Here is a 20,381-nt window from a genome sequence, read left to right on the forward strand (position 1 = left end):
CACAATTATTTAACATATATTTTGTTGAAAAAGTGTCCCTTATTTTTTGGTGCTCCACTATATCATTCAAAAGCTCTAAAGATTGTTTCTGTTACAACAAACTAAATCCTAAACTGCGACGGATGTGTTCTTGCGCTGCCCCTTTTATCAAGTCTGCATCTATAAAGAGTCGTTGGGCTTAATTATTTATAAATGACTTATAACTGAATTAATAAAACATTTATAAAATGTTATCATGTCCCTTGTTAATTATTTATAAATGTATATTCATGTTTTGTAAATGATTAGTTCATTGTTAACTTATAACTTATAAGTATTAGTTAATGATTGTTTGTGCTCCTCATCCTTCTATCTCCTTTTCTCTCGCCTTGTCTGTCCAAACCCGTAGGTTCCCGCAGGTCCCCGTGGTGAGCGGAAAGAGGCAGTGGGGTTTGAAATCATATTTCGTCTTACTATAAATCAACATACAGTGAGGATTATTAGAGTAGCCAAGTCAAGCTGGCTGACGTTATCAAGTAAGCTGCTGTTGCATTTGCAGAATTATCAGACTTTCATCCTACCGTCCCCAAGAGTTTGTGAAGTCCGAACCATCAAGCATGCAAGTCTGAACTCTGCATACTTGGTATTGAAAGACCGTTAATGTCCCTTGAAAACAAGTAATTTTACTCCGTGGCCATCTTTAAAATGCCTCCCACATGCAAGTGCAGATCCTATCATTTTGAATGAGGAAACATAAAATTCTCCATAACTGTTCACCAAGCTTACAATCTAATTTCATATTTAAAATCACCAATGAAATCTTACAACAACTGCCTCATAATTGTTGTTTCTTATGCTCAAATAGCGATAAAAAGGGTTTATTTTCCAGGCTAGAGGAGCAAACGTGCATGCGCAGTCATGAGCGCGAGTTTGTGAACGCTGCATATTTCTATGGGAACCAGAGCTTTTCTAATGGCAGCTGTGCAGTGATGCAATGACTTTACCAATCAATGATTGGCTCTTTTATTTAGTAGGCTGGGCCTATTCACCACATTTGGCATTGCACTTTCTTCTATTCATAAGTATTAGGAGTGCACAGTCTATTAATTGCTATAAAGTGCACTTTTGTTTCAATCTATAAGAATAATCAGCCTATGTTACAGTTAAAAGTTAAATATATTAATATTAATAAGGTGAAACTGATAGTCTTATGTTTATGTGACAAAATAAAATTGCAAAGCAATTAAGTTTTTACAATATTTAGTAGTCACTTATCAGTGGTCACTGTCAGTTTATGTACATATGGCAGAAATGTACTGAAAAATCAGTTAAAGATGTAATCAAACAGACTATGAACACTATTTACATTAATTATTATGATGCATTCAAACTTATAGCAAAATTTTGTAGTTCTGTATGTTGTAAGAACACACCACCATACGCAAACCTTAGCAATAAATAAATAAAAATGTAAATTAAAGTGCTTGCAGGATCCTTTAGCTAAATGTATTATACCTATAAAATGTATTTTATAAAAAGACCATAAATATTAGACCCTACTCTAAAGGTTCACAGTTTAAATTTACAATTGTAACATATAAAGTCTTAATATCAATTAAAAAAAAGTGCATCCATGATTTGTAAAGAAAACAAAACAGTTGTAAAACAATAAAATACAAACAGATGTTGATCCTTTGGACTTGGATTTCATGGGTTTTTAGGGATTTATATTATTGTTTGAAAGTGTTTTCTTTATTGCAGCTTTGTTATTTTATGAGATAACATGAACAAAGAGTTGTATTTTTCTAACAAAGATTAATAACTTATGTAGCAAATGTAGCTATTGCTCATTGTGAATGTGAATGCATTAACTAAGGTTAAATAATAAGGTCTTATTGTAAAATGATACCTATGGGTCTTTATAGTTCTTTTGAACTTTAATCTGCTCCGTGTGTGTGTTCACAGTGTGTGTGTGTGTGTGTGTGTGCACTTTGGATGGGTTAAATGCAGAGCACGAATTCTGAGTATGGGTCACCATACTTGACTGAATGTCACTTCACTTCTTTATGTATCAAAATTATTAGCTGTTTATTAGATTATTATTAGATATGAATAAATAAGCCTCTGAAAATATCAGCTCATAAGGTACAAATAAAGGATTATTTTCACAACCTTCTTTGCTCATATTTTCTTAGGGTAACTCGTGAATCATGTTGCAAAACTGACAACAGCGGAAGTAGAAGAATTTATGCAAGAATTTTTACAAAGAGATTTCTAGGCATTCCTTTTCTTTTATTTGACACCTGATGTGTTCAGTTTACTTTGCTTGCTTTATTTTTATTTATTTTTTCAAGCAGTATTTTTCCACTGCTATTGCTTTCTTTGGATTTGTTTCTATGTTCTATTGAATGTTAAGTTTTTTCTTTGCTCATTCCATATTTTATGCGTAAACAATCATTAAAGATCAATGAAGAATAAACACCAACCTCCTTGATCCTGATTTATTCTCCAGGTTTCTGGTTCCTCGTGTTTTATTCTTATAGTTTCTGGTTCCTCTTGTTTTATTCTCCAGGTTTCTGGCTCCTCGTGTTTAATTATTGTAGTTTCTGGTTCCTCTTGTTTTATTATCCAGGCTTCTGGTTCCTCGTGTTTTATTCTCAGTGTTTCTGGTTCACTCGTGTTCTCTTCACTCTCCTTTTTAACAAACTCCATCTTCACAGAAGCAGATCTCAGTTCAGACGATACTCCTCCAGATATTCCTGCTTCAAAAACTTAGGCACGAATGTGAGGATGAGATTATTACACTGACCTGATTCAAAAACTGTACTGAAACACCATTTCTAACAGTTTGTATGAAGACAGCATCACAACAAAACAAAACCGTGAAACTAAACGTAATGGTGTTTGTCAAACAAACGAATGTGCTTAGCGCCACCCGCTGGACTGGAGAGTGAAGCAATGAGAGGAGGAGAGGAAGGGTGCAGATTTGAAGCAGACGGATCTTCAGTCGCTGTGTCCGAAATGGCATACTTCCCTACTACATAGTAGGCAAAAGCAGTGGTCGAGCATGAGTATGTTTGAATGCTGAGTATTCATGTGAAGAAAGAAGTACGCAGTTGTGGATAGTAGCTGTTATACTGTCTTTAAGTACACTTTTCAAGCTGCTTTACTGGAGTAGATTTATTTTTAGTAACTTTTACCTCACTACATTCCAAAGCATAAAATCGTACTTCACTACACTTCATAAAACATATAGTTACTCCTTTTAATATATCACACGATTCATGAACGAACTGAGTATTTTCAATGAACCTTTTAAATCGGATCGCAAATCGCACCAAACGATTCGTTTACGAATTAGAATGATCTGATTGCAGCTGTTACAGAGTCGACAACTCACTGATTCAAACCGTTTACTATACGATTCCGGCAAGTAAGAACCGGGAGATCTGCGCTGCTAAAAGTAAGTTATTAATTTCGAAATTTGGGATTAATTATTATAACTGAAAATCATATTTAAGTCAAAACTGTCAGGTGTTTGTCAACTACATCTGCCGTAAAGATTGATCTATTTAAGCCCATTGAAATGCTTAAATGCATATGATGCTGACACACCAATGTTTTAGGTAAAAGAAAAAAATAAAATAAAACAGATTAAATAAAACAACTCATGCACGTTTAATTTCCCCCGCTGACATAATGTTAACACTTTTATTAAGATGCTATGCATTCCCTATATGACGTCTGTTTATCACCAGTATATTTTTTTATATTGTTTGGATTAACTAGCTGAGTAGACAGATATGATTATTAATAGCCATACTGGAAATAAGTGATGCTAACAAGTTTGCTTGTGCTAAGTAGAGGTAATTAAAAAAAATAAAGTCCAAATATTTTTATTCAACCACCTTGATAGATTACATTTGGGGGAAAAGAAAGCATGTTATGTCCAGAACATGGTTATGTAGTAATTATCAAAGTGGGAAGTGATGCCCTCTGGGGGTATTTGGCCAGGGGTGTTTACAGACTAGGTTTGAGAGGAAACAAAAATCATTATGAAAATATAATTGTATTTTCCTGTTGTGAAGCTAGAATGTTCTTCCGAACTTCAGGCCTTATTCTCATGTCATAACTGTGATGTTCTGCAAAACAACACTTTTTTTCTTCCTGGTGAAGATCAGATCAGATCTGTGTTCTCTCAGGTACATCGCAGTCTTCACACTGAACATTACTGCATCACTCTCGTCAATGTACTCCAAATCAACAACAAAAATGTATCTTGACTACAGATATTTTGAGCAGTAGGATTATGTAAAATTTGTTCTAATATAAAATGTAATTAAGGAGCCTATATAATGTTGCTAAATCTATCTGTCAGTACTTTTTTTCTTAAAGGGATAGTTCCCTCAAAAATGAAATATAACTCACCCTTCATGTCGTTCCCAAACTCGTAAAACCTCCGTTCATCTTCAGATTTAATCCAAGAGCTTTCTGTTTGGTCCAAAAATAACACTGCTGAATAAAGTCAACATTTTTGTTATTTTTGGACCAAAATGTATTTTCTATGCTTCAAAAAATTCTAACTGACCCTCTGATGTCACATGGACTACTTTGAAGATGTTTTTATTACCTTTCTGGACATAAACAGTATACAGTAACCCTTAAATACATTAAAAAAATCAAGTACTTTTGCATTTTCACTCGAGTAGAATTGAAAAAGGAGTACTATTACTTTTACTGGAGTAATATTTTATTATACATATCTGTACTTTCACTCAAGCACTTGATTTGTGTACTTCATCCACCACTGCCCGCATGTGTTCAGGGTTGTGTGGATCAGGGTCTTCATCATGGTCTTCCTCATCCTCTCTGTCCTCTCAGACAAGGACTCGATGTCCCTCTCTCATCATGATCAGATTCAGCCTGACTGCAGCAGTGAAGTACCTGATGGACGGATGTGGGTTCACTGTCTGTAAACATTCAAAAACAGAACAATGATTGAATTAAGTTTTGTGTTGTGGACTTGTATTTATTTGTTGTGATGGTTATTTTTATTTTTACTCATTTATTCATGTCTCCTGTTGTTGTCAGTAAATAAAATATAGCGTAATTGTTTAGTTAACACATGCATTCATTCATTACTTGACTGAATATTTAGATGTATTCATCTTGGCTGCATTTGTCTAGTTTGAAGTCATGCATAGCTGAGGCATAAGAAAAAAAAAAAAACTATTTACAATTTGCTTGTTTGACTAAATCATCTCCAGAGGAAACCTGTTACTGATGCTATGAGGTGTTTGTGTACCTGTCATTCTTATTTACTTTTTATTATATTGTTATTACTGCAGAACGAATAATTGCATACAATCTCAGGGACAGATGGTAGTATCTTTAACAATAAACAATCATAATGACAAGAGAAAACATAACTGTAATGGGTTTGCATACAGTACATCATAATACGAAATTATAAACAGAGGAAAAAAGGATTAAATCACTTTAAATAATCAATATTTATATAACCAAAATGCATTTAAAAAAATACATTTGTTGCTGTTGCTTTTTGTTATTATAAGCCTCAGGGATGAAACGAGAGAAATTAATCAAGAAAAAGAGGATAACAGCAGATTTAAGACAATTTTGTGTGTAGATTAAATATTCATGAGATAACGATTTTGGGCTTTCCTAATACAAAATAATTAATTTTAGGATTAAATTGTGGGTCATTTCAGTTGGGTTAAATATATAAAAACTTAAATCCACACAAAATGTATTTGTTATACTACAATCACTATATAAAAGCTGTGTCTTCAACAAGACCAAAACATCAGCAAATAGCATTAACATCAAAATATCAAGAGACAGTAGATATTAAACCTGTCGCAGTCATATCTTTGAAGTTGTTGCACATGTTGTAACGTCATACGTCACATGATAACGTAAACATGGCGGATCACGTTCATACTCAAATTTGGCTGTAGAGTACGTACTATTTTAGCGCTCGTTAAATAAGAATTTGTTGAAATGAAGTACCTTCTCATTGAGTATGTAATTTCGGACGCAGACGTACTCAAGATTTGAAGCTTTTTTGAAGATCCCGCCTCGCGGCGATGACGTCATCACCAGAGCGCGCTCTCTAGTCAGCGTGAGTCTCCTGAGGAGAGGTAAACAGTTCACAGTATTTCACATATTATTTAAACAATTGTAAAATACACTTTACACAGCATGTTTATGCAACAGTATACGAGTCGTTCCCGACTTTTTTTTAATCGTGCACAGTGCTGCTTATGCGTTTGCTAACTTAAAGAAACATAAGTGACAAACAAGAACACGTTTTCCTATGATTGTGTCAATGATTGTTTCGATGTCTGGAGTGATGTTGCTGTTACTGATGTCTCAAGATCTGGGAGAGGAATGAATGTTACCCGTTATCAAGATATGTTAATGAGATTTTATTAATAACGTTATTTCTCTGTCGTTTATCTTTGGCAGATCAAACTTGTTATAGTCACTTTACATGATTATAATTACTTACAAACCCTGATAAATACATCATATTTAGCTTATCTAATGAGCTTCGTGGGACATTTTAAATCAATACATGGATATGAACAGATTTCTTTTATATACTATAAATCTGTTCATGTATTGATCTGAATTGTCTCATGTGGTTATGAAATGCTTATATTGTTTGAATTACCGCAAGAGTTTACAGTATTACTGAGTGAGCATTTTAAACTAATGTGCTCTTTGTATCTTTTAATATAGTAATATAATGATCTACAAAGAAGCAATACTTTTTTTTATGTAGGCTTTTGTCTCTTCACCCACACACACACATATATTTATATGCATGCATGCGTGTAAGTAACTGACTATAACATTATTTATAGATTTGCTTTATTTATTGTTGATTTTGGCAAATCTGCTTCTTTCCCTTAGACATTCATGGCCATTGAAGCTCCTCCAATGACAATTACACATTTAGTAATTTAGCAATAAATGCTAAAGTGAAGACGAGCATTAAATCATCAGGAAGATCTGAAATCTGTAAAGACTGAGTTTATTAAAGAGGACAGAGAGAAGATGAGAGATCCAGAACCCGGCAGAATCAAACACACTGAAGATACTCAAGAAGAAACAGGTTTGTGGTATTATTCATTCTTCATTTCTGTTAGATATTAGTGTAGCTGATCAATCATATTTAATCTATTTCCCTACAGAAATATGGGATTTGTCTATGTTTTAAAAATTATAATTCAAAGATCAATGTACTTCCTTCATGTAATGTTATAGAGGTGTAGCCTGACTACACAGAGCCCTTGTTAACTGCTCTGTGTGAAATCACACACCTGGTGGAATTTACCGCTGATTAGAGAACCGGCTTTACTGACGAGATGCATATTAATTATCGCACAATATTTATCCCGCACCCCTACTGTGGAGAATATTCCCAGCATTTGTCTACTGAAGCCCGAACAAGAAGAGTGTTTGTTAAACATTTTGAATGAAGGTGTTGTTTCGGCCCTACTCCTGACAGGTTTTGGGAAAAGTTTAATTTATCAACTGTTACCGATCGTCCGCGAGAAACTAGGGAGGTCAAAGTCCACAAGGCGATAATTGTGATTGTGTCCCTCTTGGTCGCTCGATAGTTTTTTCCGCAGCATACCTGTGTTTACAGTGGCTGAGGTGGCGAATAATACACATCATAACCAAACGTTATGTGATTGGCTAATGGGTACACCAATGATTTTAAACTTCAGTCAGGCGCCACTCCACAAGAAAGTAAATGCTTGTCAGTTATGCCCTTCCAGAGTCTGTCTACGAAGCACAGCGAAGTAGCAGAGTTTGGTATTACCAGACTAACAGAAGTGTATAATTAAAAAAAATACTATAATAACCAACATTTTATATATCATTGTCAATTATTATTTTAGATTTTTACATCAAGGTTCATCGGGGTTTCTGAGTGTTACTGAAAATTTATCATTTTTACTTTTATTTTAGAGTTGATTGAAGAAGATGAAGAAAATGAAGAATTCAGCGAAACCGAAAAGAATAATCATGTCAAAAATGGAGAACAACATTTGAGTTGCTCTCAAACCAAACAGAGAGATTTAATGAAAAGAAAAGCCAAGAAATCTTTCACCTGCACTCAGTGTGGAAAGAGTTTCTCATTCAAACATCATCTTCTGCTTCACGTGAGAGTTCACACTGGAGAGAAACCATTCACTTGTGATCAATGTGGGAAGAGTTTCACACGTTCAGAAAACCTTAAGGATCACATGAACATCCACACTGGAGAGAAACCTCACAAGTGTTCACACTGTGACAAGAGATTCAGTCGGTCAGGAGACATGAACAGACACAAGGTAGTCCACACAGGAGAGAAACTGCACATATGTGATCAGTGCGGGAAGAGTTTTGCACTAAAACAACAATTTAAGGCACATGTGAGAGTTCATACTGGAGAGAAACCGTACAAGTGTTTATACTGTAACAAGAGATTCAGTCAGTCGGGAAACCTGAAGACACACAAGAGGATCCACACTGGAGAGAAACCGTATCACTGCACTGAATGTGGGAAGTGTTTCAATCATTCAGTTTCTTTACACAGTCATACAAAAAACAATCACAGCAAGTAGATCATCTTCAGATCAAGCACTTTCAGATCTGATGCAGCGTACTCAACCGATGAGACACAATAATGCATCGAGCAGTGAAATATCATCTGGATGAATTCAAAAGCAGCAGATTCAACTGTGAGATTCAGATCAACTCAAAGATGGTGTTCCTCCCCAAAGAACAATATCACAGATTAATTATTTTTCTTCAATGTGCTTGCTTATGCGTTTTATATTATGTTCAGTTGCCTTATAATGCAAGTGTTCTGTACCAGCAAAGCTTTCAACACAACTGACCAATCGATAAGGCCCGCCCAATCAGTGTGAAAACTTTGTTCCTATATTTTTTTTAAATGTATAAATTCTGGCACAGAATGGAGAGAATGTTTTGAAACATTTTGCTCAGTTTTGTTTGGGTTTAGAAAATAGAATAAAATAAATTCCATTGCCTATCCTCTCAGGATACCTGGAATCACTGTAACAAGTATCCCAGGAACATCGTTTTCCCATGTTTCCATCTACAGATGTCCAACTTCTGCTCCCTGTGCAACTGATACTCGACTGCCATTGGCTCTTCTGCGCTCAAGGGAAGGGGTTTACCTGAATAATGGTAATTGCCAAAGTCATTAATTTGTGTCGGTGTACTGGGACTAAAATAAGTCTAACAAATTAATAAATTCAATCTGTGATCCGTTTATTTTAACCCTCCCTCAGTCATGTCATGGCCAAAGTTATTTTTCAGCACAGTATTTAAATTATGATAAATATGATAGTTTGAACCACATACTGAAGCAGTCACATGATTTTCAGGCGAATAAAGCTTTGCATATCAAAGATCATGTGCTTTTCTCAAAACGAATCAAGTTCTGATACAGTGCTTCAATATGAAATGTGTTGTTTTTTTTGATACAAGCTTCGTAACATCTCTAGTGAGCTGTAGCATATTTTTCATGAAGACAAGAAGATTTTTTTCTAAGTTCTTGTTCAGGAAACGGAAGAAGAGGCTGTAACTTCTGTTTTTGAAATAAATAGTTGTTCTTCATTTATGATGTATTTAGAAAACTAGGGTTAGTAATGCTTGTTCTCTGTAGATGTTTGTTTCTACATTTTCTGTTGATAGATAGTTTGGTTTAGTTAACTTTAGTTAGTGGGAGTTTTTGTTTTGTTTAGTTTTTATTTAAGCATCTCTCTCGCTGCTTCCTCTCCTCCAATCTGCTCCCGTCCATTATTCATTGATTGTATATATTATATTTACTACTTCATCCCCTTTAACCTTTTCTTTCAATACTTTTATCTCCCTTTCTCCTCTCCCTCTCAGCTGCAAGGGCATGCCTGCTTGAAGTTGGCTCCTCAACAGTCTGGTCCAGAGGGCTTTTTGGTGGACTATTTCATTCAGCCATCTATTCTGCATAGCTCTGGGCCCAGTTCCCCGATAAGAAGACTCGAAAGATATATCTTACCAAAGTTGTTTATGTTCCTAAGTGTGTTCCCAGAAGTGTCCCTTAGGATGCTTCTTAACACGCTGCCTCTTACGTTCCACTTACTGGACACCACCATGCTTACTCATTTATAGATCTTAGCCATTTATACCCAAATTGTTTGCCAGATTGTAATTATCAAAAGTGATTGCCAATTTAAACGCTTTAATGACATTACCAAATAGCCTAGGCTAATTACCACCATTTTAGTTCTGATACCACATAAAATCGACTTCATAAATAGGCCTGTATCAATTGCGAACATATTTTATTATTAGTCTTAAAATATCCATAACATAAAATCATTGTTGTAATACCATAGTTTGACTTGTACTGCGTTGCACTGATTTCTAAAGACTGCTGCACAGTGATGACAATTAGCATCTTGAGCTCAAACAATGCTAAGCGAGAGCTTACGAATGGTCCAGACCAACCTTACGAAAGTGTGACTTACAGAAGATATACTTTGCATACGAACGTGTCGGGAATCGTGTCATAACATTAAGAGAGAGGTTAAGGAATAGGTTAAGAACTACTTAGCGATGGGAACCGGGTCCTGGACCTTTTCTTTGCTTTACTCCAATACTCTTGGTCCTATATCTCCTACTTTTTTAACATTTTGTTTAGGACATTATCCTTCCATCTCTGTCTCTCATTTTCTAACTTTGCTTTTTGGGTCACTGTTAATTCTTTCTCTCCTTCTTTTTTTATGCTCCTCCATTGACAGTTTTGTCTGCCTACATTACAGATAAAAACAATACTTTTTATTAAAGTTATTATTTGGCATTTGTGTATATTAAGATATTTTGAGGCAATCAACGTGTACTTAAATCATAATATGTTATGTAGTTGTTATACAACACATATTGGTGACTGTAGAAAGCAAAAGCCGAATCCCAGACATTTTGGTATATTTTGAAATCCCGGGGAAAAGAGGATGTAGGATCCACCTATTAAAAAATATGTTTTGTGTCGATACATTAACTGCACAAAAAACATGTGCTGATCATGCAAGAGGACACTAGATCAACTCAGTTCGTTGTTGATTCAGCGTCCATCTTAATTCAGTTCAAATAGTTTCTGTCTGCAGTCAAGTCAACAATCCTACCAGAAATTTAGTGTCCCAAACTAAGCAAGACAAAGGTGACAGTGGCAAGGAACCAAAATCCATCAGTGACAGAAATGGAGAGGAAAAAAACACTTGTGAGAGATCATCGTATAATTCATATCATGAAACAAAATGATATACAAGAATAAAGCTTTTTTAAATTGTTATTTGGGGAAGAACTGAATCTTTGAGTTAATCTAAATCTCACAGTTGAATCTGTTGGTTTTGAAGATGAGCTTTATTCACTGTGAAAACTAGATAATGTTTCTTCATCATGTCACTTGTAATGTCTGGTTAGGACAGATTTATCAAGACGATATGTTAATGCTTGATTCATTATTGTGTCTCATTTGCTGAGGATGCTGCATCCGATCTGAAAGTGCTGGATCTGAAGATGATCTGTGACAGTGTTTTGTATGACTGTGTAGAGAAAATGAACGACTGAAACGCTTCCCGCATGCAGTGCAGTGATACGGTTTCTCTCCAGTGTGGATCCTTTCATGTCTTTTCAGGGCTCCTGGCACACTGAATCTCTTGTCACAGTGTGAACACTTGTAAGGTTTCTCTCCAGTGTGGATCCTCTCATGTGTTTTCAGGTTTGCTGACCGACTGAATCTCTTGTCACAGTGTGAACACTTGTAAGGTTTTTCTCCAGTGTGAATCCTTTGGTGCAGTTTTAAACGGTCCGCTGAAATAAAAGTCTTTTCACACCCATAGCACACATGGTCTCTCACACCAGAGTGAATTTTCTGATGATTTTGTGAATTTTTTAAACATGAAAAACTCTTTCCACACAAATCACATGAATATGGCTTCTCCTGTGTATGAACTCTCATGTGTTTCTTCAGGTACCAAGCCCACAAAAATGTTTTTCTGCATTGATCACATGTGTACAGTTTCTCTCTAGTGTGGATGTTCATGTGTCTCTTAAGGTTTGCTGATTGTGTGAAACCCTTCCCACATTGATCACATGGGTACGGTTTATCTCCAGTATGAACTCGTTTATGCCCTGTAAGATGTGCTTTTATTGTGAAGCTCTTCCCACACTGGTCACAAGTGAATGGCTTTTCTCCGGTATGAACTCTCATGTGCTCTGTAAGATGTGCTTTTATTGTGAAACTCTTCCCGCACTGACCACATGTGTACGGTTTCTCTCCAGTGTGGATCCTCTTGTGTATATTCAGGTATCCTGACTGACTGAATCTCTTGTCACAGTGTGAACACTTGTATGGCTTCTCTCCAGTGTGGATGTACATGTGTAACTTAAGGCTTGATGATTGTGTGAAGCTCTTTCCACACAGATCACATGTGTATGGTTTCTCTCCAGTGTGAACACTCATATGAAGATCACATTTAGATTTCCTTGAGAAACTCTTTCCACACTGAGAGCAGGTGAAAGATTTCTTGACTCTACTCTTACTGAATTCTTTCTGTTTGGTTTGAGAGCAACTCAAAGGATTTTCTCCAGGTTTAGCATGATTTTTCTCTTCAGTTTCACTCGGTTCTTCTTTCACCTTATTTTCTTCAATGAACTCTGAAATAAAAGTAAAACTGGTTCATTTTCAGTAACCCTGACGAACCCGGATGTAAAGTAGACCATTGATGTCCCAAATTTAGTTCATTTGATGCATGTTTTTTTTATATGTCGCTGAAACTCTCCATGAATTGGGTACATTGATCTTATAATTAATATTACTTTTAAAGCATTATAGGCACAAATCTGACTATTAAATATGTGTGATCAACTACACAATTATCTAACAAAGTTATTGAAAAAAATCTAAATTAGCTTGAAGCTTTATAACCATCAGCATTATTAATGAGTTCAAGAATAAACACCAACCTGTGTGTTCTTCAGTCTCTTCAATCTGTTTCATTCTGCAGGGTTTGTGGGAGGAGCTTCAGGGAACGTGAATTTCTTTCTAGAAGAAAATTTGCCAAAATCAACAATTCAAACCAACTTTAACATTTAAGAAGCCTTACAAATACAAAGTGTATTATGTTTACATACACAAATCATTTAAAAACACATTTGTAGTAGCTTCCTAGTGACAAAATATATATATATTTTTTTACAGGAAATATTTTTTTTAAATACCTCCTCTTATACAAATACAATAAAGCACACGATTTCCTATTTCTCTTTATACATTTATACAGTATTCAATTAGGGGGAAAATGCTGTGGTCCCATTTTCTATATGTTGGGAATGTGTAGATCGCATTCATTAAGTCTGTGTGGCCATTCACATTTACTACAAAGTTGTAAAACCCATTCATTTGTATAACTGGTTGGAAATCGTTTACTTTGTTGTTTTCGTTTTGCACTGTGGTTGGAATCTGTAGACTGTCCCTTACGCAACATTTAGCGATTATCTTGAGAATACCTTACTAACTGTATCCGTTATAAAAGCGACCATAAGAAATTTGCGTTAGAAAAAAAAAACACAGCACCAATACTTTATATCGCTTCGCCTTTAATTCCTTAACAGAGACATTCAGTAACAGCAACATTATCACTCCAAACATTCAAACAATCATTCACAAAAATATAAGAAAAAGGCACGAAATCACTCAGGTCAATTAACTTAACACGTTTTCCTCGCATGCTGTTGTTCTACTATGTGTATATTTAACTAAGCAAACACACAAACAGCGCTATAGTCGATGAAAAAACACAGTACACGTTGCGTAAAATGTGTTTCATGCTGTTAACTACTCACCTCTCCTCAAAGGACTGTTGCGTCCGAAAGCAGCAGCTTCTCCTACTTCTTTAAGTGTTTGCTGGGGGTTGGCAGACTAGCTTATCAGTGCATTACCGCCAACATCTGAACTGGAGTGTGTAGTATTGACGCATGTTTTCTAATCACACTGTATAGATACAGCCGGTTGGTCTGGGAACGCCCCCAGGAACGCCCCGTCACGTGATGTGAATTTAGCCCGTGGGGGAAAACATTATCTTGGCGACAATTGAAATAAACGGGACAATCACGCCGAAGAGCTGCTGTGTCGTTTTCTGTACCTCCAATAAACTAACAAATTATGAATTGAAGTTCTACATAGTTCCTAACAAACATACAGAGCAGGAAAGATTAAAAAATGGCTACAAGCTATAAATTGTGAGGATGATCAAGGGAAGTTGTGGAATCCCAAGCATGTGTGTGTGTGCAGTCGGCATTCATCACAGGCAGGCTATATTAACACTGTGTTCATTATTAACGCTTACTGTGTAAGGTTGTTTCAGAAAGTGGAATGCATATATAATTAGCCTTATCATTCTACATGAAGCAAAACTATGTAACGTTAGCCAATTGTGTCGAACAAAAACCCACTTAGAAAAGCATGTGGACACGTAACAACTTAGTTTTGTGTCAGAACTTTTACACTTTCATTCATAAATTCACCCCGTCTCTGTTTGCGAAACGACTGAATCGCGGAATCTAGTCAAAAATAGAGTTTGCTGTATAAAGCAGAACGTCACGGGATTTGGCTATTTTTGAATGAATACATCTATATTAGGGCTGCAAAATGAATCAAATATCGATATGTACTAGTGTATACGAATATTAAAGTCAAAAGAGACTACAATTGTTCTACGTGTCTCTGGGAATGAGTGCTCAATATGTGCATTTTGCCATTCAGATACACACGATGCTCGCAGTGTTTTCCCCCACGCCGGCCACGCCCCCAGCTATGACTAGATGCCGACTGTATCTATAGCTAGGTTTCTGATTAAAACAGTTTAACTGGGGGCTCTGAAAACACAGCTTGTGAATCATTTGTTAATATTGTAAACTTTCATCTGAATACATTAAATAAGTGTTTAAGTGCACTGTATTTTAAATTTTCACGTTTTTTTATTTTTAAATTAATTGTCAATTTCTAACTGTTTTAAATTCCTTTTCAATAAGTAAATTTTTAAATCATTTTCAAAGTTTTAAAATTGCTTGTTTTATTTTTGTTTATTTTTTCTTTAGGTTTATTTTACTCTCTTTTATGTAAAGCACTTTGAATTACCATTGTGTATGAAATGTGCTATATGAATAAACTTGCCTTGCCTAATGAATATTGTTGTGCAATTTGTTTCCAACCCCACTGTTATTGAACTGTAAATTGAAATTACTGTTTGGTTTGTTTTCAGTTAAATATATTTCACAATATCAAAGTTGAAATTTTATGATTTATTTTTGGTGTTTTTGTTTTAGTTTTTACAGTAAAGTACAGAAATCACACGAATGTGTGAATGGAGGGGACGGCGTCAGAAAGGACCTAGAGCTGACACTTTCAAGGATCACCTGAAACAAAACCACACTATATGCACAAGAACCACCCCCCACACACATACATTTTCACTGCACAAATGTACAAATCTCTTGTAATGACACACATTAGTAAAACATGTGTAAGGTCCAGGCACTCGGCCCAAGGAAGCTATCCGGTGCTGGATGAAGGTTTCCTTCGTGTTCTGTCTTTCAGCGCGTAGAGTTATTCAATTTAGGTTAAACACAAATCAAATCAAATGTCTTCTGACATTTGATTATTCTAGTTAACTCCTACTCTTATATTAACTTGTTCATTCGGGTGCTCATGTTGCTAACAGGGATACAACGTAATCTACTAGAGTCAATAATCACAGAGTAAAACAGAATAAAATCAAATGTAACAATTTATTATCACTCAGGTAAATATGTATTCTTCCAATTACATATCCAATTGAAACATATCAAATCATAGCATTATAAAACATTGAATTCTCAGAGATGAATCTAAAAGTAAAATATGCATACCTGACCTTAGAAAATACATAGTATGAAGTGAAGAGACACACAACACACTACGGGCTTTCTGGCTACAGAATCACCCTGATCCTTTTTCTGCAATCCTTTAAATACCTCAGACCAAGACAAACATCCCCCGAGATGGAGACAGAAACTAACAATTGGAATTTGCATTAACTCAGGTCCCAAGCCTGGGTGGTTTTACAACTCAATGGGAACAGGGGGTAATTTACATGGAAGACCCTAAGAAAGGACACTCCCATCACAGTAATCAATATATCTCTTGACTATTCAGATCTGTATTATCTTCTAATCTACTTTTGTGAGACTGAGACCATTGTACCAGTTGCACTGAGACATTTCCAATAATACTATACATGAGTGTTAGTTCACTTGCATTGACATTTTTCATGTAATCATTTTGAGCAGACTGAGTAGCAGGAAGAATGGGTGAAGGGATTGAAAATGAAACAAATGGCCAGAAGGGGAGGAGGTCTCCTGCTCCTCCTCTCTGTGGGGTGTCTAGAAGATGCCCATATATGTTTGTATTGTCTGTTTCTCAGGAGATCAAAGTATCTCAGTTTCTTTCATCCTTACACGTTTTCGCAAAAACTATATTTTTTCACCAAAATAAAAGATCAGCTGGTTTCAGTCATCTGTTTTATACAGTATGTTTCCACATAAAACTGCTGTTTTAAATTTTTTTGCATGTGGTAGTTATAGAAGTTGATTGTAAAGCCATTGATTTGTAACCTTTATAATGTACAATGTTGATCTAAATGACTACTAGGCTCTAATACCCATGTTGAAAGGTATGACAGTGAAACAGTGTTGCGTTATCAACCTTGTTTCTCATAGCAAAAATAAACACCCAATTCAACGTTAATCTAACGTCTACAGAATGAACAAAATTCGCCCATGTGGAAGGTAAGTTGGTGAAACAACGTCACAATTTAAATGGTGAAACGTCACAATATTAACTTTGATCCAATTTGGAAAATCCAACGTTGATTCAACCATGGTACCAATGTGGATTCACCGGTGGATCAACGGTGCAGCATGGGAACGGAGATTTCATTTTCATCTTAAAATGGCTTTATTTTTTGCTGAGACACATTTTTGCTACATTTCTTCATGAATGAAAAGTTAATTATTAGTAATGTGAATTTTAAAGTTGAGTTGAGAAAAAAATGGCTTAAAAATTAAAAAAAATGTGTTCATGAAGATATTGATTGAGAATAATGTCGTTTAAGAGCTTAGCCTATGCCAGTTAGGTTAAGACAGTTATGATAGTGTTTATTTGTCTGCATTTAAAACATTTTAATAACTTTCTGCTATCATTATTTATGGTATTGCAAATATTTTGTTTATCAGTTTCTGATAGAAATGAGGCAGGAAGTTTTTGAGAGCGTTTTTACCTGCAGCACATAAAATTAGCCTCTCTGGAAGATTGTCGTCATGTAGTTAAAGTATTATAAGGAAAACTTTTTTTTTTTTTGCCTTATACAATGTCCTTTAGACTAAGATACAAATTATATCTATCTGTATGTCACATGTGTTGGTGTGTACAGCACTGTGCATGAAGGAGATATAAAAATAGTTATTTTAATTATCCACAGGAGAGAAAGGGCACAACCAAACACAAATACAAATTATCAAACATCAATAGCGGACCCAGCAATAATGGAGAGCACAGATTTTTAAATACTGGTAATGTAATCAGTAGGAAACAGAAACAGGTGTGGGGCAAATTAATTAGCAAGAAAAGGAACATGATCAAATAAGGAAATTCAGTAAGAACAGAAGTCCATAAATGTGACACTGTACCAGTTTTTAAAAGTACAGGAGCACTATTTATGAACACTGAACACACTATATATTTTCTATAGTAACTCACTGATTATCACTGTAGTTAAAGGGGGGGGTGAAATGCTATTTCATGCATACTGAGTTTTTTACACTGTTAAAGAGTTGGATTCCCATGCTAAACATGGACAAAGTTTCAAAAATTAAGTTGTACGCTTGACGGAGTATTTCTGTTCCAAAAATACTCCTTCCAGTTTGTCACAAGTTTCGGAAAGTTTTTTTCGAGTATGGCTCTGTGTGACGTTAGATGGAGCGGATTTCCTTATATGGGTCTAAGGCACTTCTGCCGGAAGAGCGCACGCTCCCGTAGAGCAGAGCAGAGACATTCACTGATCACAGCGAGAGCGTCACGAAATGTCACAAAAGAAGTGTGTTTTTGGTTGCGAGGGCAAGACAACCCTGCACAGATTACCAAAAAAAAAAAAAAAACAGCATTAAGGGACCAGTGGAACGGAGTTTATTTTTACAGAGCATCGACGGAGTTGTGCAAGTGTTTGTGTTTGTTCCCTGCATTTCGAAGATGCTTGTTTTACAAACAAGGCCCAGTTTGACGCCGGATTTGCGTATCGTTTATTTCTTAAGGATGATGCAATCCCAATTAAAAAGGGTCACGATCGTGTGTTGGAACCGCAGGCGGTGAGTAAAACTGCTTCAAATATCTCTGTGTTGTTAACTTAGCTATCGGCGCGTAAGCACATAGAAAAAAAAAAGACGACATAAAGTGGAACTTAGTCATTTTCCAAAACCGCTAAGCAAATATATACAGTTTCAGTACATACCACATAGAGACGTCGTTGCTGATGCTGCTCTTGTTCAGTTTCAGCCTCTGGATCTGATTCTGGATCATAAATATACGCTGAATCTGATTGTTAGCCATGGTTTGTTTTGGATGATGTTTTTTTCCTCACGGTAATGTCACAGCTTCCAAACGCTCTCAACGCAAAAGCTTTACTGGCGCTCGTGATTCTTTCAGCTCCGCCCACACGTCACGCCTCCAGTGGCTCGTGTTTTTCTGAAAAAAATCGGAAAAATCAGACTATTTTTCTCTTATAAATATAAAACTAAAGACTTTTTGGAGATATGAAGGATGCAGTACTACTCTATAGGTACTCAAGAGTAACAGCAGATTGAGTGAAAATGAGCATTTCACCCCCCCTTTAATACAACTTTATGATATATATACATTAATAATGTGTAGTAAATACTATAATATACTACAGTGTACTACAATTTACTACATTTTATGAACTCACTTTAGTCAATATAAGTAAAACAACTGTAATATATACCGATAATATATATATATATATATATATATATATATATATATATATATATATATATATATATATATATGTACTATAATTTACTACAGTTTACCATAGAAAGTACTACAGTTTACTACAGTATTTTTTTCATGTGGGTTTCCCCATATTATTTTCCTCCTCTCGCCGCTTCACAATCCAGTCCAGCGGGTGCTTGTTTGAAGAAGATAAGTTTTACCGCGCTCTCTCAAAAAAGAAAAAAAAAAGTTTTGAAGCAAGCAGGAATATCTGGAGGAGTATCATCTGAACTGAGATCTGCTGCTGTGAAGATGATGTTTGTTAAAGAAGAGAGTGAAGAGAACAGGAAACCTGGAGAATAAAACACGAGGAACCAGAAATAAAACACGAGGAACCAGAAACCTGGAGAATAAAACACAAGGAACCAGAAACCAGGAGAATAAAAACAAGAGGAACCAGAAACCTGGAGAAAAAAAACACGAGGAACCAGAAACCTGGAGAAAAAAACACGAGGAACCAGAAACCTGGAGAAAAAAACACGAGGAACCAGAAAGCTGGAGAAAAAACACGAGGAACCAGAAAGCTGGAGAATAAAACACGAGGAACCAGAAATAAAACACGAGGAACCAGAACCCTGGAGAATAAAACATGAGGAACCAGAAAGCTGGAGAATAAAACACGAGGAACCAGAAATAAAACACGAGGAACCAGAAACCTGGAGAATAAAACACGAGGAACCAGAAACCTGGAGAAAAAAAACACGAGGAACCAGAAACCTGGAGAAAAAAACACGAGGAACCAGAAACCTGGAGAATAAAACACGAGGAACCAGAAACCTGGAGAAAAAAAACACGAGGAACCAGAAACCTGGAGAATAAAACACGAGGAACCAGAAACCTGGAGAATAAAAACAAGAGGAACCAGAAACCTGGAGAAAAAAAACACGAGGAACCAGAAACCTGGAGAAAAAAAACACGAGGAACCAGAAACCTGGAGAAAAAAACACGAGGTACCAGAAAGCTGGAGAAAAAAACACGAGGAACCAGAAAGCTGGAGAATAAAACACGAGGAACCAGAAATAAAACACGAGGAACCAGAACCCTGGAGAATAAAACACGAGGAACCAGAAAGCTGGAGAATAAAACACGAGGAACCAGAAATAAAACACGAGGAACCAGAACCCTGGAGAATAAAACATGAGGAACCAGAAAGCTGGAGAATAAAACACGAGGAACCAGAAATAAAACACGAGGAACCAGAAACCTG

At 35.8% G+C, this 20,381-nt stretch overlaps 3 protein-coding genes across 3 annotated transcripts in view; 1 reads left to right on the forward strand and 2 right to left on the reverse strand.

Annotated features, from left to right (window-relative positions):
- Nucleotides 1–4,843, reverse strand: part of LOC113097377 (gastrula zinc finger protein XlCGF26.1-like) — a 62,240-nt gene extending 57,397 nt beyond the window's left edge. Inside the window, exons 1-2 of the mRNA XM_026262621.1 lie at nucleotides 4,776–4,843; nucleotides 2,466–2,521 (exon numbers count right to left, since the gene is read on the reverse strand). Of these exons, the coding sequence (XP_026118406.1) occupies nucleotides 2,466–2,521; nucleotides 4,776–4,843 (124 nt within the window). The remainder of the gene's footprint in view (nucleotides 1–2,465; nucleotides 2,522–4,775) is intronic.
- Nucleotides 4,844–5,923: 1,080 nt separating this feature from the next.
- Nucleotides 5,924–10,387, forward strand: LOC113097380 (gastrula zinc finger protein XlCGF7.1-like). The gene is made up of 3 exons (XM_026262624.1): nucleotides 5,924–6,143; nucleotides 6,922–7,123; nucleotides 7,987–10,387. Exons 2-3 carry the CDS (start codon nucleotides 7,066–7,068, stop codon nucleotides 8,622–8,624), a joined length of 696 nt encoding a protein of 231 aa, XP_026118409.1. The 5' UTR covers nucleotides 5,924–6,143; nucleotides 6,922–7,065; the 3' UTR covers nucleotides 8,625–10,387.
- A 653-nt stretch (nucleotides 10,388–11,040) lies between these two features.
- On the reverse strand, nucleotides 11,041–14,079 carry LOC113097379 (gastrula zinc finger protein XlCGF52.1-like). Its single transcript, XM_026262623.1, has 3 exons — nucleotides 13,912–14,079; nucleotides 13,033–13,111; nucleotides 11,041–12,723 (listed from the first exon to the last, which is right to left on the reverse strand). The coding sequence occupies exons 2-3, from the start codon at nucleotides 13,064–13,066 to the stop codon at nucleotides 11,498–11,500; spliced, it is 1,260 nt and encodes a 419-aa protein (XP_026118408.1). The 5' UTR covers nucleotides 13,067–13,111; nucleotides 13,912–14,079; the 3' UTR covers nucleotides 11,041–11,497.
- Nucleotides 14,080–20,381: the final 6,302 nt, after the last annotated feature.

Source organism: Carassius auratus, unplaced genomic scaffold, assembly GCF_003368295.1.
Source record: "Carassius auratus strain Wakin unplaced genomic scaffold, ASM336829v1 scaf_tig00216209, whole genome shotgun sequence".
NCBI lineage: Eukaryota > Metazoa > Chordata > Actinopteri > Cypriniformes > Cyprinidae > Carassius > Carassius auratus.